This window comes from Physella acuta, unplaced genomic scaffold (assembly GCF_028476545.2).
Source record: "Physella acuta isolate Inbredline_101_S28 unplaced genomic scaffold, ASM2847654v3 ptg000692l, whole genome shotgun sequence".
In the NCBI taxonomy this organism is placed as follows: domain Eukaryota; kingdom Metazoa; phylum Mollusca; class Gastropoda; family Physidae; genus Physella; species Physella acuta.
Genome location: NW_026732211.1, coordinates 436184 through 454805, shown reverse-complemented (window position 1 = coordinate 454805; position 18622 = coordinate 436184). Strand labels below are relative to the sequence as shown.

At 40.7% G+C, this 18622-nt stretch overlaps 1 protein-coding gene across 1 annotated transcript in view; it reads right to left on the bottom strand.

Annotated features, from left to right (window-relative positions):
* Window positions 1–18622, bottom strand: part of LOC131949376 (uncharacterized) — a 158578-nt gene that overhangs the window by 20584 nt on the left and 119372 nt on the right. Inside the window, exons 2-7 of the mRNA XM_059311241.1 lie at window positions 18384–18614; window positions 7569–7676; window positions 6936–7129; window positions 4313–4532; window positions 2170–2336; window positions 1050–1070 (exon numbers count right to left, since the gene is read on the bottom strand). Coding sequence (XP_059167224.1) covers window positions 1050–1070; window positions 2170–2336; window positions 4313–4532; window positions 6936–7129; window positions 7569–7676; window positions 18384–18614 — 941 coding nt within the window. The remainder of the gene's footprint in view (window positions 1–1049; window positions 1071–2169; window positions 2337–4312; window positions 4533–6935; window positions 7130–7568; window positions 7677–18383; window positions 18615–18622) is intronic.

Here is an 18622-nt window from a genome sequence, read left to right as displayed (position 1 = left end):
TGTTAGTCTAATGTAAATACCATTTGATCATTTTAAAAATAAAACATAAAAGTGTTAATTTTATCGACGAAATTTTAATTATTTTAATAAAATGTTAGTTAATTTAATACTAAAAGTTAAAAAGCAAAAACAAAAAAATTTCTTAAACAAACTAATGTTAGAAAATTTATGTAAATTTAGTATTGAACCTTAACATAAGCATGTTAGAAGTTAGCAAGTACTTTCATGCAAATTTGTTGACCCTCATAGTATCTATATTTACATCACATTTAACAATGCAGGCAATATGCAGTTGGTCCATTCATAGTTAGGCTACAGAACAACATAAACACCGAACATAAAAGGTTTTTTCAACAAATTGATGTAGTGATGTGTTTAAAAAAAAAGTGATTTATTTCTGATGTGATCTATTTGTGATGCGATCTGTGAACTATGGGATGGATTTGTCACGTGATCAGTAAAGCTTGTGGTACAAAATTCATACAATCAAAATGTTGTTTATCTGTTTGTCAGTGGTCTCATATAGTGGTCTCATAGAGTAGTCTCAAGTTTTATTTTGTCCAGTCATATATATATATATATATATATATATATATATATATATATATATATATATATATATATATATATATATATCGTCTACACATGCAACTAGAAGTTCAGCTAATAAGGAATCTATAAAGAAGAATGTTAACTTCCTGTCTATTGTATTAAAAATAGTACATTTTAAATTTTCTTCAGAACTCGATGCCTCTAGTGAGTCTAGTGTATATAAAGTATGCATGCTATAAATACAACTCAATAAAAACTTTTATGAAGAAAAACATGTATGTTGTGTAATTTATGTGCAAAATTTACATGCTAATAAATCAAAAAGTCCAAAAGTAAATTAAGAAATTAGAAAAAATAAATAAGATTTTATATTAAGTCTTTGGTGCTGTGTGAAAAAAAAGTTAAAAAAGGAAATTTATTTTTTTAAGTTTGAGAAAGAAATGAACAGCCCCTTAAGGTTGATTGTAATACCAAAACGAGGGTAGGTTTAAATTTACCATGTTTGTGATGGAATCTCCCTGCGATAGTAGGATAGAACAGTGATCAGAGGGTTAGTGCTTTACAGGCAACAGGGGGTTAAGGTCTGGTAATATATTCATACAAAACACGGAGGTTAGAATTTTAGTCTTTTCGTTAACGATCACTAATTAGGCCTATATTACTAGTTTAAATTGAAAAAGCAGTCTATATTTTTTTTATGAATAAATCTCAAAAGAACAAAAATCTCAGAAACATTGCTATTTTTAAAAAATCACGGACAGCTTTGTTATTCTATTAAATAAATAACAAATGATCTTTAAATGACCTTTTCGTTACTTGCCTATATTCTAATGACTTATATAAGACTATAAAAATATGGCGAGATTTATTTATTTGGCTATTAATTCCTTAGTTTAGATTGATGTAGATGTTCAATACTACTGGTTTAAAATAGGAAAATATTAATATTAAGGGTAAGTATGAATTTTGTACTAAAATAGCTACACTTTCTATCGCTATGTAGAGTGTAATTAGTCCAGGTTTAGCTAATCAACTAATTGGCCAACCAAACACAAACAACGACAGTTACAACGGCAGCATCTCTAAGAGCAAATAAAGGTATTACGTCACACACAACCACGTGACATCAATGTTTTGATGCAAAGAATAGATTTACAACACTTGCAACGTAAACAATCAACATCCGGTATTTTAATATCGCTGCATTTTTAAAAAAAACTTTGATTCCAACTAAAAGTTTATTCTATATTTTTTAGTTCGAGTTAGTATAAGCTCTTATTCGATGCAAGAAGACTTTAATGATAAAAGGTGTTTATTTTACAGCCCAAAATTTTAATTTTAATTGGTTTACAGCTATAACAGGAAAGACAACAATTAAATTAAATTTTCAAAATTTAAAACAAAAATAGTCCAAGGATCTTTTGGGTAAATGTATAATTTTTAGACTAATTCGTGAAATTCTCTTATGATAATGTACTGTACTGTAAATCATGAAATTAACCCTGATATTTTAGGTAAATAAGGAGTTAAATGTAAATCATGAGATTTTGGGGTAGACATTGTTTAAGATGAGGGGAACGACGAAGAAGAAGAAATCTGAAACCGACAAGGACTTACATCTCGTACCGTCTCCACGCTGAAGGCGTACATGAGGTCAAAGGGTATGGCGGCCAGAAGGTCAAGGAGAAACCAGCCCTTGATGTAGTTCAGCACGATGAGCCTGGAGTCGTAGACCACCTGCCCGCTCTTGTTCAGGAACGTCGTTCTAAAGTTGAGGAAGATGTCTGCAACCAATGACGTCACACGTTACTCACACGTCACCAGTACCATGACGTTGCGTTAAACTATTATAACATGTTGTAAATTGAGCACTGCGTGGCCTAATGGTTGAGCGCTAGGGTGCTAACCCGAACGTCTCGAGTTCGAATCTGGATTACTGAGTCGACCCAGCTCTGATGGGTAGGCTACTTAACTCAGGTAAACGAAAGTAAACGAAAGTAAAGGCCGTAGGGCATAGTGCGGGTTATACTGTCCTTTCATATGTCGAGGTCACCTGCCCCTAGATCACAAAAGGAAGTTTGACATTGACCTAAAGAACGACATTGACCTCTGACATCTTAAACCTTGACACAACATTGACCACGACATTGCCATCCAGCAACAGATTTCAACGCTCTAGTCGATTCCGTGTATAAACAATCAATGTTCTGCTCTTAAAGCTTTCAACTAATAAAAGAACCAAAAATTAATTACTTTTTAAGCAAATCTACTCGCAGCTAAATAGACTTAAAATGCATATTCCCTCCCTTTCCAGCCAACCAATTTCATCCCTTTAGTAGTTCTGACAGCCATCGTAAAGCTATTCTAGCCATGTATCTTATTTACGTCTTTCTCAGAGTGTTGTGGGCATCTTTAAGACTAACCTCCGCTAATTATATGGTGAGTAGTACAGTGAATAGACGGTAACATGGTGTCTTGAACTTCCAAACGCAGCAGTATATTTCAATAGTCTAGTAAAAACCCTTCATAAGTCCATGTAAACCCTTCATTAATCACATGTAAACCCTTCATAATCTCGTTTAAACCCTTCAATAGTCTCTTATAAATCTCCATTAATCTCGTGTAAGCCTTACCTAACTTCACACATAAACACACACAGTCTAGTCACGTGCATATTTAAACCTAAGTGTGGCTCTCGTGGCTCTCAGGGCCCATTCTGGCTCTCGTGGCTCTCATAACATTTCTGGCTCTCGTGGCTGTTATGGCCCTTCTGGCTCTCGCGAATCTCATATCTTTAGCACAATCTCTCCCATCACGACATTAAGCTTCAATTAGCTCAAGATACCTGTCACAAGCCCCCCCCCCCACACTACTCACACACAATCCTACAACTTACCAGTACCATAAAGATCCTACACCACCCCTTATTTTAATTTCCTAACGCCGCACCCCACAATCCTCAACCCACACAATACCCCACACTCATGCCCAAACCCCACAATCCTCAACCCACACAATACCCCACACTCATGCCCAAACCCCACAATCCTCAACCCACACAATACCCCACACTCATGCCCAAACCCCACAATCCTCAACCCACACAATACCCCACACTCATGCCCAAACCCCACAATCCTCAACCCACACAATACCCCACACTCATGCCCAAACCCCACAATCCTCAACCCACACAATACCCCACACTCATGCCCAAACCCCACAATCCTCAACCCACACAATACCCCACACTCATGCCCAAACCCCACAATCCTCAACCCACACAATACCCCACACTCATGCCCAAACCCCACAATCCTCAACCCACACAATACCCCACACTCATGCCCAAACCCCACAATCCTCAACCCACACAATACCCCACACTCATGCCCAAACCCCACAATCCTCAACCCACACAATACCCCACACTCATGCCCAAACCCCACAATCCTCAACCCACACAATACCCCACACTCATGCCCAAACCCCACAATCCTCAACCCACACAATACCCCACACTCATGCCCAAACCCCACAATCCTCAACCCACACAATACCCCACACTCATGCCCAAACCCCACAATCCTCAACCCACACAATACCCCACACTCATGCCCAAACCCCACAATCCTCAACTTACCAATTGCAAAGAGCAACTTATGCCCACTCCACCTCACCGCAAATCTTCAAATTATAGGCCTAAGTAGTAAAAAAAAAAACACCCCCACACCACCAGACCCCCACATCCTCAACTCACCAATAGCGAACAGCACCTCCACGCCAGCGTCTATATACATGAAGTCTTTAATCCTGCCGTTCTTCCTGAAGGCCGCGTTAAATGGCACCATGATGGCGATATAGAATGTACACAACAGTATCAACCAATCCCAGCCTATCTTGAATATCCCGTAATGCACGATGATAAAGCGTGACTTCTTGACTTCCTGTACCTTATATTCGGGCATCTGGGATGCGAGCTGCCGAAAAAAGAAAAACTCCGTTACAACATGGGTAGGTGAAGTAGTGTTTGGGTATCCGGATCCTCTGTTTTATAACCCACTTGTGGAGTTGGACTCGAGGTTAAAAGCCCCCCACAAGAACAAATTTAAAACCTAATGCATTTTGGGATTGACGTCATATAAAGGGGGAGAATGCAGAGGGTGAAATGCTTTAGCCCTTCACTAGCCGGGTGCGTCGGTTATCGGGACACAAACTAGATAAGAGCGGAAGGAGTTCAGGTAACGTCGACATCAAAGAAAGGAAAATTACGAGATGTTAAGAAAATATGAGGATGGGTAGGGGAGGTAAGAGGTGGTTGTGGATAACTGAAGAGCTGCGCCCCGTGGGTGCAATAAAATGGAAGTGTTTTGAGAAAAAAATGTTGTGTGTGTTTATCTGCTTGGAAATGGACGATGCGCTAAATTTTGCTTCAGGTACTAGCGCAGTGTTTTTTTTTTTTAAAAAGCTTAGTTTTGGTTTGAATGTTTACAAATTTTAGAATAACCGAGATTTCGTTTTTGTGTGAAAGCAAAAGTTTATTTTAAAGTTATGAGCAATTGAGAGTTAAAATTATAAAATCTTCAATGTTATATATATATATATATATATATATATATATATATATATATATATATATATATATATATGTATATATATATATATATATATATATATATGTGTGTGTGTGTGTGTGTATGTGTGTATGTGTGTTTGTGTGTTTGTGTGTGTGACACATACGATATAAGATATACGTATCAATTGTTTAACAATATTTGTAACAATATATTGTGTATGTATATATTCATACACAGAATCGTTTTCTATCTTTAGCGCATCCATAGGACTAACTGGTGAGGTAAGACATATTTTGATAATGTAACACGTTTTTACTTTCTCGTATATACGAAGTATAGAGAAAGTCTTGTAATCGTGCAAAAAAAAAAATCGAGATTTTTGCAAATCTCGACGTTTTACATCTCACTGATACGGAAAAACATAATTTTGCAATCTTGTCCGTATGTCTGTGTGTCCGTGTGTGTGTGTGTGTGTGTGTGTGTGTGTGTGTCCGTGTGTAAACACGATAACTTGAGTACCGTTACAGCTAGGTTGATGAAATTTCATATACAAGTATTATATCAAAATCGTAGATCCGTATCAACTTTTGAGCGATTTCGGATAACCGGAAGTGGTACTTTTTCTACTTTGAATTTTTCAAAAGCCTATAACTTGAGTACTATTTCAGATAGATAAATGAAATTTCACATGTAAGTAAAAGATCTAATTCTCTACCTTCTGTTAAATTTTGAGTAATTTCCGTTGACCGGAAGTAGTACTTTACGCTACTTCCGATTTCTCAAAAAACTAATGTAAATTTATAAAGTACTAATACTATTGCGCACTATTATACACACCTTTATTAGGCGTTCGCTTGGTGCGCAATTGTTTTTTACTGAGATTCTATTCTATTTTTAAAAGTTTCAGTATTTAAAATGGATTAAAGATCATAACTATATCCCCAGTTACCATCCCCTGTTGTTTTATATAAGAATATTCGAGAAAGTTTAGGGGAGATCACTACCGGTTAATTTTTTTCTGTGAAAGACAAGTGTAATTTACCGCTAAAAGTACTCTGTAATACAAGTGTTTAGAGGAGGGAAAAAAAAAATAACAAGTAAAAGTGAATTTGTCACATTTGACCTATATTACAGCATAAAGTTTCCTCTCACAATAATTTCTTAAGAATATCGTACATTTTAAACTAAGGTATGCAACTCAAAATACAAAACAGTTTTATTTTCGCGTATTGTATCCCTTGGAATTATTTCTTTTTTCTCGTTTAACTTTTAATGAAGTAGCCGAAAGTTGTATCTTCATAAAATGGAGGCTCCAGTATATATTTTCAAGAAGTAATGCTAACATCTTAGCGTTACTTTTTTACGTATATCTAAGTATATACACGTATGTATGAATATATATATATATATATATATATATATATATATATATATATATATATATATATATATATATATATATATATATATGTATATATATATGTATTATTAATGTATAAGTATATATATAAAATTATATATAGATAAATATATGTGTGTGTATATTTATGTGTGTATATGTATGTGTATATACGTATGTGTGTGTATATTTATGTGTGTATATGTATGTGTATATACGTATGTGTGTGTATCCATAGAGCACTAAACCTGTTGAGATGCTGTAGTTTATGTGTGTGTGTGTCTGTCTGTCTGTGTGTGTGACTGTGTATCTGTGTATCCATAGAGCACTAACCCTTTTGAACTGCTGTAGTTTGCATGTGTGTGTGTATGTGTGTATTAGAGTGTGAGTCCCCATTGACCACTCACCCTATTAAGCTGCTGTAGTTTACTCTTAGCCTTGTTGTGTTTGTTCAGCTGCCCACTGATGTGGTACAGCACTGCCCGACTACGTCGTCTGCCGTAGTCGTAGTTCTCGGGCATAGGATCGTCGTCGTTGTCGTTGTCGTCATCTGAGGATTCCTCGCTGTCGCTCTTCGTCGTCGGGGAGTCGGCGTGGTGCTCTGTGGGGGTGGATGTTGGGGGTGGGGGGGAATAAATCAGATATTTATAATTATAGTCATACCTCAACTTGATATGTATCGTTAATTTGTTTAATTTAATTTTTTTTTTTTAATTTAAACATTGTTTTAAAAATTTAAACATTTTAAATTTAATGCATTTTTTAAGTTTTTATTTAAATTTAAACATATCTAAGATTTTAATTTCATAAATTTTAAATAGTTTTTTTTTTTATTTCTTAAATATTTTTAAGTTAAACACACTTTCAAAGATATTATTTTGAAATCAGGTATTAAAGAAGACATTTGAAGTCTATACACGTTTTCCTTGGATATCTTTATGTTGACCAACTTAACTAAACTCTTACAATACTGTTCAATACATGCCCTTGGTGTGACCTTGTTGTGACCTTGGTGTGACCTTGGTGTAACCTTGACCTACCTTTATCCTTCTCTTTAGTGATGTCCTTGTGAGACACCAGGAACAGAACGACGTCACGTTTCTCGTTCTTGATGGGTACGATGTCCAGCAGGCACCAGAACGGCGTCCCTGGAAACGGAAGTGACCAGTGTTTTAACTCGTCCGTATCGTAAATCATCATTCATAAATAAAGGGTTCAGCTTATGGATAATACACACAATGAATCTCAACCATCACACACACACAATCATGCCCAACACACAGACAATCATGCCCAACACACAGACAATCATGCCCAACACACAGACAATCATGCCCAACACACAGACAATCATGCCCAACACACAGACAATCATGCCCAACACACAGACAATCATGCCCAACACACAGACAATCACACCCAACACACACATGGCTAAAACACCTAGAATAAGGCAAAATACATACACATGCACACACACACACACACACACACAATCATGCCCAACACACACACACACAATCACGCCTCACACACACAACATCACGTCCAACACTCATATAAAGCTGTACAGTACGAATAAAAACAGCCTCTATTACCTACGTAACATTTTATACATTAACATAGTCTTGGTGTCAAATGTCCTTTACTGTTAAATCCAGAAAATAATCCATGCACAGCTTTAAAGTGTCATTTCTTAATCACTAAGATATTTTATAAATGTGGTTTTATGACCTTTTACCAACACATCATAAATATGGCGTTATAACCTCACTATTGAAGTAGAACCATAAATCACACCTTAATGCGAAACATAAATAACAAATCTATTTTCTAAACTCACACCTCGAGTAAACGTTTTACTTCTAGACGCAGGCTACACAATGAAAGCACCCACAAACGCTATGAGTGACTTTTCAGCAACACCACACAGAGCGAGAATCGACAGGCAATAATTTGGTTTACTAGAAATGTGTATTATTAATGAGACACAAATATCAACCAATATTTGTATAGGAAAGCTGTCGACGGGTAGATTAACCCTGTACACACGATATTACGGATCTATTAACACAAATACCACATAGGATTAACGCTATACAAACCATGATACTGGTATATTTGTTCTACGCGCAAATATCACCCCGCATTATTAACTCTAAACAAACTATATTCCTGAGCACAAATAGCACATACGATTGATCCTTTACAAAGGATACTATTGATCAAAAATATCACATTGACCACATATAAACCATGATATGGGTCTATTAATTCAACGCACAAATATCACTCCGCGTCATTTACCCTAAACAAACTATAATACTGGACATTGACACACTAACACCACACAGAATTAACCCTATACAAACTGTGATACTGGTATATTTATTCTACACCCACATATCACCACGCATTATTAACACTATACATTATACAAACTATATTCCTGAGCATAAACACAAAAAGCACATACGATTAACTATATACAAAAGATACTACTGATTTATTAACACACAAATATCACATAGCATTAACCCTATACAAACCATGATACTGGCATATTAATTTAACACACTAATAGCAAACAGCATTAACCCTACACAAACCATGATACTGGTATATTTATTTAACGCGCAAATACCACACAGCATTAACCCTATACGAACCATGATACTGGCATATTAATTTAACACACTTATACCACACAGCATTAACCCTATACAAACCATGATACGAGTATATTAATTCAACGCGCAAACATCACCCCGCATCATTAACACAATATAAACTACAAAATTAACCCTAAACTAGCTAAAGCGCTAAAACTAACCCTAACCATTGAGACCCGCCACAAGGACCGTCCAGGTAAAAGCAACTGACCCAGCACCTGGGTGTTGTTTACTACAAGCTTAAGTGGCCAGCCAAACTTGCCAGACTAGTTATGGAGAGACAAGTTTCAGTGCCAACTGAAAATTCCTCTCATTAAAAATTAACACGTCTCCGTAGTATCGACATCAGAGATCTTTAGTTCTGCAAGGATCGATACTGCCATACGGAGGTAAGGTGTCGATACTGCCACAATGTGTTATGGTGTCTCTGTTAATATCTCCATTTCTTATAACTAGTGGTCATTTAACCCGCCACACCATCTAGCCAACAACTTTGGGGTGGGGGGGGGGTCTGTAACTGTCAAGTTATACAGGGGAGGGTGGTTTGAAGACCCCCATGATTGTCAATGTCACATTTCCAACGAAAGGCAAAAAAAAACCCAAACTTTTTTAATGATTATGAAGGTTAAAAATTGTAATTCATGGAGACAAAATAATTGAGAATAATGGTCGTTTCTATCCCTTAAATATCTACACGTGTATTAACATACGAGCGAATTCTAAAATGTTCGTGTCTGGGTTTCTGCTTTAAGTCATCTCGCTGCTGGGAAAGGCGTGGTTGGGCGGAGCAACCCATCTAGTAGAGAAAACTCCAACCCATCTAGTAGAGAAAAGTCCAACCCGTCTAGTAGAGAAAAGTACAACCCATCTAGTAGAGAAAAGTACAACCCATCTAGTAGAGAAAACTCCAAACAACTGCTGCCTAGCAGATTCTTCTTGGGTTGATGACGATGAAAGCAAATAAAGAAAGAAAAGCATGCTGAAATCGGAGTCAGGATTATGGCGCTTAACATGTTGACCATAAATAATTGAGTTAGGGATGCCCTCTTCAATTTATATACGAAAACGAAGGAGAAGAAGAAATCACACTACTTCTGCTAATGAAGACCTTAAGTCGAAACTTCTATATTAATTGAAGTTTAATTATTCAGTCACCCAATAGATACCTGACTCGGTGAAAAAATTGTGTTGAGAATGCCAGAACTAAAGTGTGGCTTGAGGTTTCATGTTCTGTTGGGATTAACACGTGACCTAATCTGCCTCATCACAGCAACAGTCACGTCAAGTATCACGTAATCACGTGACGTGACATGGTGAGTTTCCGGTGGTTTGGATTTACCTGTGATGGTAGACGTGAGCTTATGTGTGTTGTGTTTGACTGACATTGCATGACGTGCCTTAGGACTGGACCTTGGAGTACTCACGTACAGATCTACCTTGACGTGTGTGTGTGTGTGCACGTGCTTGCGTGCGTGTCCATGGTTGAGCTCTAAATTAGGTTGTAATTAGCTTCAGATCATTTGGCCTAATTGGAGCTTTAATTACGATCGATTCCTCCCCCTGTCCAATCTTCCAGCAAATCCCAGCACTTTCGACCTTGAGTTATCGCCCCTGACAGCAAGGCCGACAACTTGGCAGAAAGATGGCCGACATCTCGCCAGTGACGAGAGCTAACGAGATGGACCGGGGCCCGGCTCAATCTTGACCAGCTTTAACCAATATCCGCCTGGACTGGTGGTCGTGGAGGAGTTAAGCCCCCTAGAGTTGAATTAGTCAGCGAGTGACCTCACATCCGGTCCCTGGATCACGTGGGATCTGACGGAGTGAACGCCCTCGACAGCTTAGTGGCTCGGCTAAGTACATGAGACTAGCGGGGGGAAATTGTTTTCATTTGCTCGCATTTTCATTCGTACTTTTGGCTGGGTCACGTGGGATCCACAACACGTGGGGCAGGTGGGCCTTATAGTACATGGGACAGGTGGGCTTTATAGTACATGGGACAGGTGGGCTTTACAATCCAATGGGTGGTGGGCTTCAAAATACAAGGGCAGGTGGGCTTCAAAATACAAGGACAGGTGGGCTTTACAATCCAATGGGTGGTGGGCTTCAAAATACAAGGGCAGGTGGGCTTCAAAATACAAGGGCAGGTGGGCTTTACAATCCAATGGGTGGTGGGCTTCAAAATACAAGGGAAGGTGGGCTTCAAAATACAAGGGCAGGTGGGCTTCAAAATACAAGGACAGGTGGGCTTTACAATCCAATGGGTGGTGGGCTTCAAAATACAAGGGAAGGTGGGCTTCAAAATACAAGGGCAGGTGGGCTTTACAATCCAATGGGTGGTGGGCTTCAAAATACAAGGGCAGGTGGGCTTTACAATCCAATGGGTGGTGGGCTTCAAAATACAAGGGAAGGTGGGCTTCAAAATACAAGGGCAGGTGGGCTTTACAATCCAATGGGTGGTGGGCTTCAAAATACAAGGGAAGGTGGGCTTCAAAATACAAGGGCAGGTGGGCTTTACAATCCAATGGGTGGTGGGCTTCAAAATACAAGGGAAGGTGGGCTTCAAAATACAAGGGCAGGTGGGCTTTATAGTACATGGGGTGGTGGGCTTCACAATACAATGGGTGGTGGGCTTTACAACACATGGGATACGTGGGCTTTGAGTTATAGGCTTTTAGGAAGGGTGAGATCGTAAACGAAAATGAGGCTGTCAAGAAAGAAAAAACTGGGAAAACACCATCAGACAATGGATGGGTTGCAGAACTGGGACAAGTGCTGGGGGTGATGGGGGGGGGGGACTTGTGGCACCCTAAGACATCAGCTACTGGACTTCAGAAAAAATATTATAAAACAGGTCAAACTGACGACAATGACCTAATCCTGTTTCTCAAGACCTAACACTGCGTACATCACGCAGGAACATTTTCTGACACACTGCCGCATCAGCACATAACATAAGACGCTAAACCAAACCCAACACAACCCCATTGATTACATTACCCGAAGGAATGCGTTTATCATGGGCTATTGTGGTTTTAAAACTTAATGTTATTACTCCAGCCAGCCATATTTTATTCTCACGAATAATGTGGTTGTCTCCCTTTCCCTGTTGACAAAATGCGCAGGTTTTATTAGGAAGGGCTGCGCATGACTGCGTATCTCGATTTGATCAGGCGTTCACGAGGGCGTGAGGTGAATTATGCAAAGGTTCGTTTGTAGAGGTTTGTATGGTGGATGGGAGGGTGGGGTGTTGGTGTGGTGGGTTGGTGGAGTGTAGAGTGGTTGGTTAGTGGAGTGTGGGGTGTTGGTGAGGTTGGTTGGTGGAGTGTGGGGTGGATTGGGGAATGGGGGAGGAGTGGATGGTTGGTGGAGTGTGTGGTGGATGGTTAGTGAAGTGTAGAGTGGTTGGTTAGTGGAGTGTGGGGTGGATTAGGGAGTGGGGGAGGAGTGGATGGTTGGTGGAGTGTGTGGTGGATGGTTAGTGAAGTGTGGAGTGGATAGTTAGTGGAGTGTGGAGGGGAGAGGATGGTTAGTGGAGTGTGGAGGGGAGTGGATGGTTAGTGGAGTGTGGAGGGGAGAAGATGGTTAGTGGAGTGTGGAGGGGAGTGGATGGTTAGTGGAGTGTGGAGGGGAGTGGATGGTTAGTGAAGTGTGGAGTGGATGGTTAGTGGAGTGGATGGTTAGTGGAGTGGATGGTTAGTGGAGTGGATGGTTAGTGAAGTGGATGGTTAGTGGAGTGGATGGTTAGTGGAGTGGGTGGTTAGTGGAGTGGATGGTTAGTGGAGTGTGGAGTGGATGGTTAGTGAAGTGCGGAGTGGATGGTTAGTGAAGTGTGGAGTGGATGGTTAATGGAGTGTGGAGTGGATGGTTAGTGAAGTGTGGAGTGGATGGTTAGTGGAGTGTGGAGGGGAGTGGATGGTTAGTGGAGTGTGGAGGGGAGTGGATGGTTAGTGAAGTGTGCAGTTGATGGTTAGTGGAGTGGATGGTTAGTGAAGTGGATGGTTAGTGGAGTGGATGGTTAGTGGAGTGGATGGTTAGTGGAGTGGATGGTTAGTGGAGTGGATGGTTAGTTGAGTGGATGGTTAGTGGAGTGGGTGGTTAGTGGAGTGGATGGTTAGTGGTGTGTGGAGTGGATGGTTAGTGAAGTGCGGAGTGGATGGTTAGTGAAGTGTGGAGTGGATGGTTAGTGGAGTGTGGAGTGGATGGTTAGTGAAGTGTGGAGTGGATGGTTAGTGGAGTGTGGAGGGGAGTGGATGGTTAGTGGAGTGTGGAGGGGAGTGGATGGTTAGTGGAGTGTGGAGGGGAGTGGATAGTTAGTGGAGTGTGGAGGGGAGTGGATGGTTAGTGAAGTGTGCAGTGGATGGTTAGTGGAGTGGATGGTTAGTGGAGTGGATGGTTAGTGGAGTGGATGGTTAGTGGAGTGGATGGTTAGTGGAGTGGATGGTTAGTTGAGTGGATGGTTAGTGGAGTGGATGGTTAGTGGAGTGGATGGTTAGTGGAGTGTGGATTGGATGGTTGGTGGAGTGTGGAGTGGATGGTTAATGGAGTGTGAAGTGAATGGTTAGTGGAGTGGATGGTTAGTGGAATGTGGAGAGGAGTGGATGGTTAGTGGAGTGTGGAGGGGAGTGGATGGTTAGTGGAGTGTAGAGGAGAGTGGATGGTTAGTGGAGTGTGGAGTGGATGGTTAGTGGAATGTGGAGAGGAGTGGATGGTTAGTGGAATGTGGAGAGGAGTGGATGGTTAGTGGAGTGTGGAGGGGAGTGGATGGTTAGTGGAGTGTGGAGGTGAGTGGATGGTTAGTGGAATGTGGAGAGGAGTGGATGGTTAGTGGAATGTGGAGAGGAGTGGATGGTTAGTGGAATGTGGAGAGGAGTGGATGGTTAGTGGAGTGTGGAGGGGAGTGGATGGTTAGTGGAGTGTGGAGTGGATGGTTAGTGGAGTGTGGAGTGGATGGTTAGTGGAGTGTGGAGGGGAGTGGATGGTTAGTGGATGGTTAGTTAGTGTTAGTGTTAGCGTGGGATGTTAGCGTGGGGTATTAGCGTGGGATGTTAGCCTGGGGTGTTAGCATATGGCGTTAAATTGGTTCATAAAAATAGAAAGTCACGAATAGTGTCCATGAGAGCACTATATTATTAAATAAAGTTGACAATCACTCAAACAATCAATCATCACACAACCACTATGTTGTACAGGGGGCGGAAGGGGATGGGGAACATCACAGTTTAGTTTGTTTTTGTTTTTTAAAATATCTATCTTTCTCGGTCTTGTGACGCTTTAAGTAATTCTCCAAAGCAGCCTAGTCCTTTCCTTGATGTCCTCTCTCCTATTGCGTCTAGATTATATTTTAATCTAAAAATCACTTGTTCCGTAGTAGTTTTTTGCTATATCAGAGTTTACACTTCCTTTTTAGTATTCTTAGCTATTTATGTTATTTTTTAAATTTATAAAACAAAGCTACACAGTTAGTTTGAAGAGAATTTTTTTTAAAGTCTCTCCATCAAACAAAATAGTATGTTGCGAGAGTCAGCACAAGAGAATGTCTCAACGTTTAATGTCCTGTTGCGGTAATTACACCAGTCAAACACTGGGCTAAAAATAGAAACTTTCTGTGACGAGTGCCTCACCGTGTGTGATAAAATGGTGATAAACGTCACCAGTGTCTGCTGATGACGTAGCCTAGGTTAAATAAAGCTCGCTTGACAACAGAGATGTTAATTACGATTGGATGGCACAATAATAGCGAGTAGTAATAACAGTTGTGATTGGTTGAAAAGGGTTTTTTATCTGGAGATAGTGGTCGTCACTAGTAGGGATTGATGAGTTACGTTACAAATGGTGTGAGTGTGGGTGTGGGTGTGGCTGGTTGGGTGTGGAGGTGGGAGTTGATGTACGCGCGCGTACGCATATATATGGTTGTGAGAGATTGGGTGTGCACGTATGTGTATGTTTGTGCGTGTGTGTGTGTGTGTTTGCGTGTTTCTGAACATTCATGCATGTATTGGTGTGTTAGTAAGTCGTGCGTGCTTGTACGTTGCAATATATGTAAATCATCAATATATTTCATAAAGTAAATTTAGAATTGTAAAAGGTTCAACCAAAAAGTTATTTTATTTTGCTGTTGCGAGCTATTTACACGTGTTTGTGTGTGAGCGTTTGTTGTGTGTGGACAAGTGTTAATTATGCGTATGTGTGTGTCGCGAGTATGTATGCGTGTCGAGAGAAAAAAAATACGTTATGCGGTTTGTAATGTCCTACTTGGAGCTAATACAAGAGCAGATTCTCCGGTTACATTGGTCTCTTTTGTTTCTGCTCCATTAATATTTGAACCCGTTCGATCGGTAAGCCAGATAATTGAAATGTACGGGTTGGGGAGGTGGGGGGGGGGGGGGTGTAAATATAAAATGGGGGGGGGAGGAGTCCTACTAAAGGAGGGGAAGATATGTCCTACTAAAGAACAGGAGTGGAGTGTGGCTAATCCTAAAGGAGGTGGGTCCTATAAAAGGTGGGAATCAAAGAGATTTTGTTTGGTGGCGTTCGAGCAGTGGAAATGTGGACTTTTTTGTGTGTGTATGGAATGGAGGGGGGGGGGTGAATAGATTTAAAATCTTAGGTTTTACAAAAATCAAGGACAATGTAGGATGGGGGGAGGGGGGTAAATGAAAACTGTCAAAAAAACAGGTGGCTAGGAGGTTTAAAAAACGGCCATGAACTTTGATAAAATTGGTCAAAATGGATCCGTTACCGTGCCACTTAAGGTGAACTGAGGTGAACCTGTGGCGGTGTCTGCAGTGTAAATATCATAGAGTTCACTGGGGTGACGATTTGATGGGGTATACAGTGGTAGGTTAAAGATTGGCGTGATGGAGGTTTGTTGACTTTTCATGTCGATAGCACCCGGGGTGGGGCGTAGGCAATGGCGGGTGTCTACCTCAGGGTAGGAGGGCGATAACGGTGGGTGTCAGCTGTAGGGTGGGGCGTCGGTAATGAATAGCGTCATTTGAAGGCTTTAGAAAAGCGGGGTTAGTATGGGCGATTTTCGTTTTGATGGTCTTGTGACGTCATCGTGACGTCGTCCAGTGCACCAAGATTGCCATGTGAGATAAATGAGTATTGGAGGGCTCATAAGGTCACGTGACAATACTCACAAGATCACGTGATTTTATACAGGGTTACATAACAAAGGTGAAAGAGTGTTATAAAATTAAAGGGTTATAAAAAATAATATTATTCACCAATATACTTAAGAGAAAGGGAAGTAACCGATCAATTTAAAGTTAAAAGTTTTTAGATTTGTAGTCTCGATGAATTGTGGACGGAAGCGTGGGTTCAGTGGTGATGTTGAGGTGTGTGTGGTGTGTGTGACATTAAAGCTGTAATTTTAATGTGTGTGTATGTATGTGTATATGTGTAAATGCTACTAGCTATATTCGATTAGTTACATTAGATGAGTACATCAAGAGCAACGTGGAACAGTACGGGTTTCTTGCCAATAGTTAAACAAGGACGCTAACCCTTACACCACCCAGGGTCACTACCATATTGTTAAATAGTAGTCACTAACCCATGCTTCAACTAGGGTCACTTAACCCGTGGTTCGACTAGGGTCAATAACCCATGGTTCATCCCCCTTAATTACAACGCTGACCTTGTATCTAAGGGCAAGCTACTCAGGCGAACATCGTTTACTTTCTAACGAAAAAAAATACCGGAACAAAACAGCATAAAATTATCATACTCAAACATTCCACTGCGCGCTGCATGCCGGACAATAATTGTTTGGTCTAAATTTATCACATCGCAGCCATAACGGGAGCGAACCTAGGAGACGCGACATTATAAAACTGGCATTTTACCGGTTATTTCCCCTGGTTTATGCGCGGGCACAGCCTCAGCTTCAGGAGTTATTTACCCTGAGAATTGAATTTTGTCGTCTGCTCGATGTCGTGATGACATCATAATAAGTTGCTTGTTGCGTTTTTTTCGTTGATGACGTGAGTGGTTACGTAAGTGTGTATGTGTGTTTTTGTATATGTTTATACGTGTGTGCGAATCTGTATGTAAGTGTATGTGTGTATACGAAGGTGTTCCTGTCTGTGTATGGGCTGTGCACCAGATAGACTATATGTAGACTGCAAACACTTTTCAACCTTTATTTAACATCGTTAAAAGTTCGGTTGAAAAATTTCTTGAAAACACTAATAAGTTGGTAAGATATATAATAATATCAAACTATTTTTATTGACAAAAACCTGTGTAAAATCATATTTTCTCAAAGCATTTTTAAAAATACAAGATTGCTGTTAGTTTTTAATCGCTAACAGTAGAAAACAGTTTTTTTCTGATATCGATTTTTAATTGGGTTAAATATGATGTCATGAGTTGAGGGGTTGAGACCAGTTAGATGTATATGTCAAGGTGAGGGTTCGAATCTTTACGCTTCTAATGAGATTGTGTTCACGCCAAGCGTACTCACTGTCTGGTGACCTTGTAGGTGAGCCGTACCTGTCATGTACTCACCAAATTTGTTGTTCAGTTTTAACTCACATGAACGTGCACGCGTCTGTAGACATACTTCACGTGTATACATACTATACTTGTAGTACAGTTGTACCCCACCTGAACATGCATGTGTACTCACCATTCTTACGGTACACTTACATCCCACCTGAACATGCATGTGTAGTCACCATTCTTGCGGTACACTTACCCCCCCCCCACGTGCACGTGTACTCACCACTCTTGCTGTACACTTACCCCCCCCCCCCCACGTGCACGTGTACTCACCATTCTTGCTGTACACTTACCCCCCCCCCCCACGTGCACGTGTACTCACCATTCTTGCTGTACACTTACCCCCCCCCACGTGCACATATACTCACCATTCATGCGGTACACTTACCCCCCACGTGCACGTGTACTTACCATTCTTACGGTACACTCACCACCCCACCCAACGTCTACTCACCATTCTTGCTGTACACTTACCCCCCCCCCCCCCACCTGAACATGCCCATGCACATCTACTCACCATTCTTACGGTACACTTACCCCCCCCCCCCACCTGAACATGCACCTGTACTCACCATTCTTACGGTACGATTACACCCCACCTCAACATGCACGTGTACCTGTACTCACCATTCTTGCGGTACACTTACACCCCACACGTGCACGTGTACTCACCATTCTTGCGGTACAGGTGTAGTTCCGTCTTCAGCTCACGCTTCTCCTCTAGCGCCTCCTGTATCTTGGCCGTCTCCGTCTCGCTGGTGTCCGTGCCGTACAGGAACCGGCAGCCGGAACCCTTGGCCATGACATTGGCGCGTGAGTAGCCGGTGAGCTCACAGAAGCCATCTGAGCAGTAGACGATAGGCCAGCCGCTGGCTTGGGCGTTACCCAGGACAAAGTTGCTGTCTGTGGAG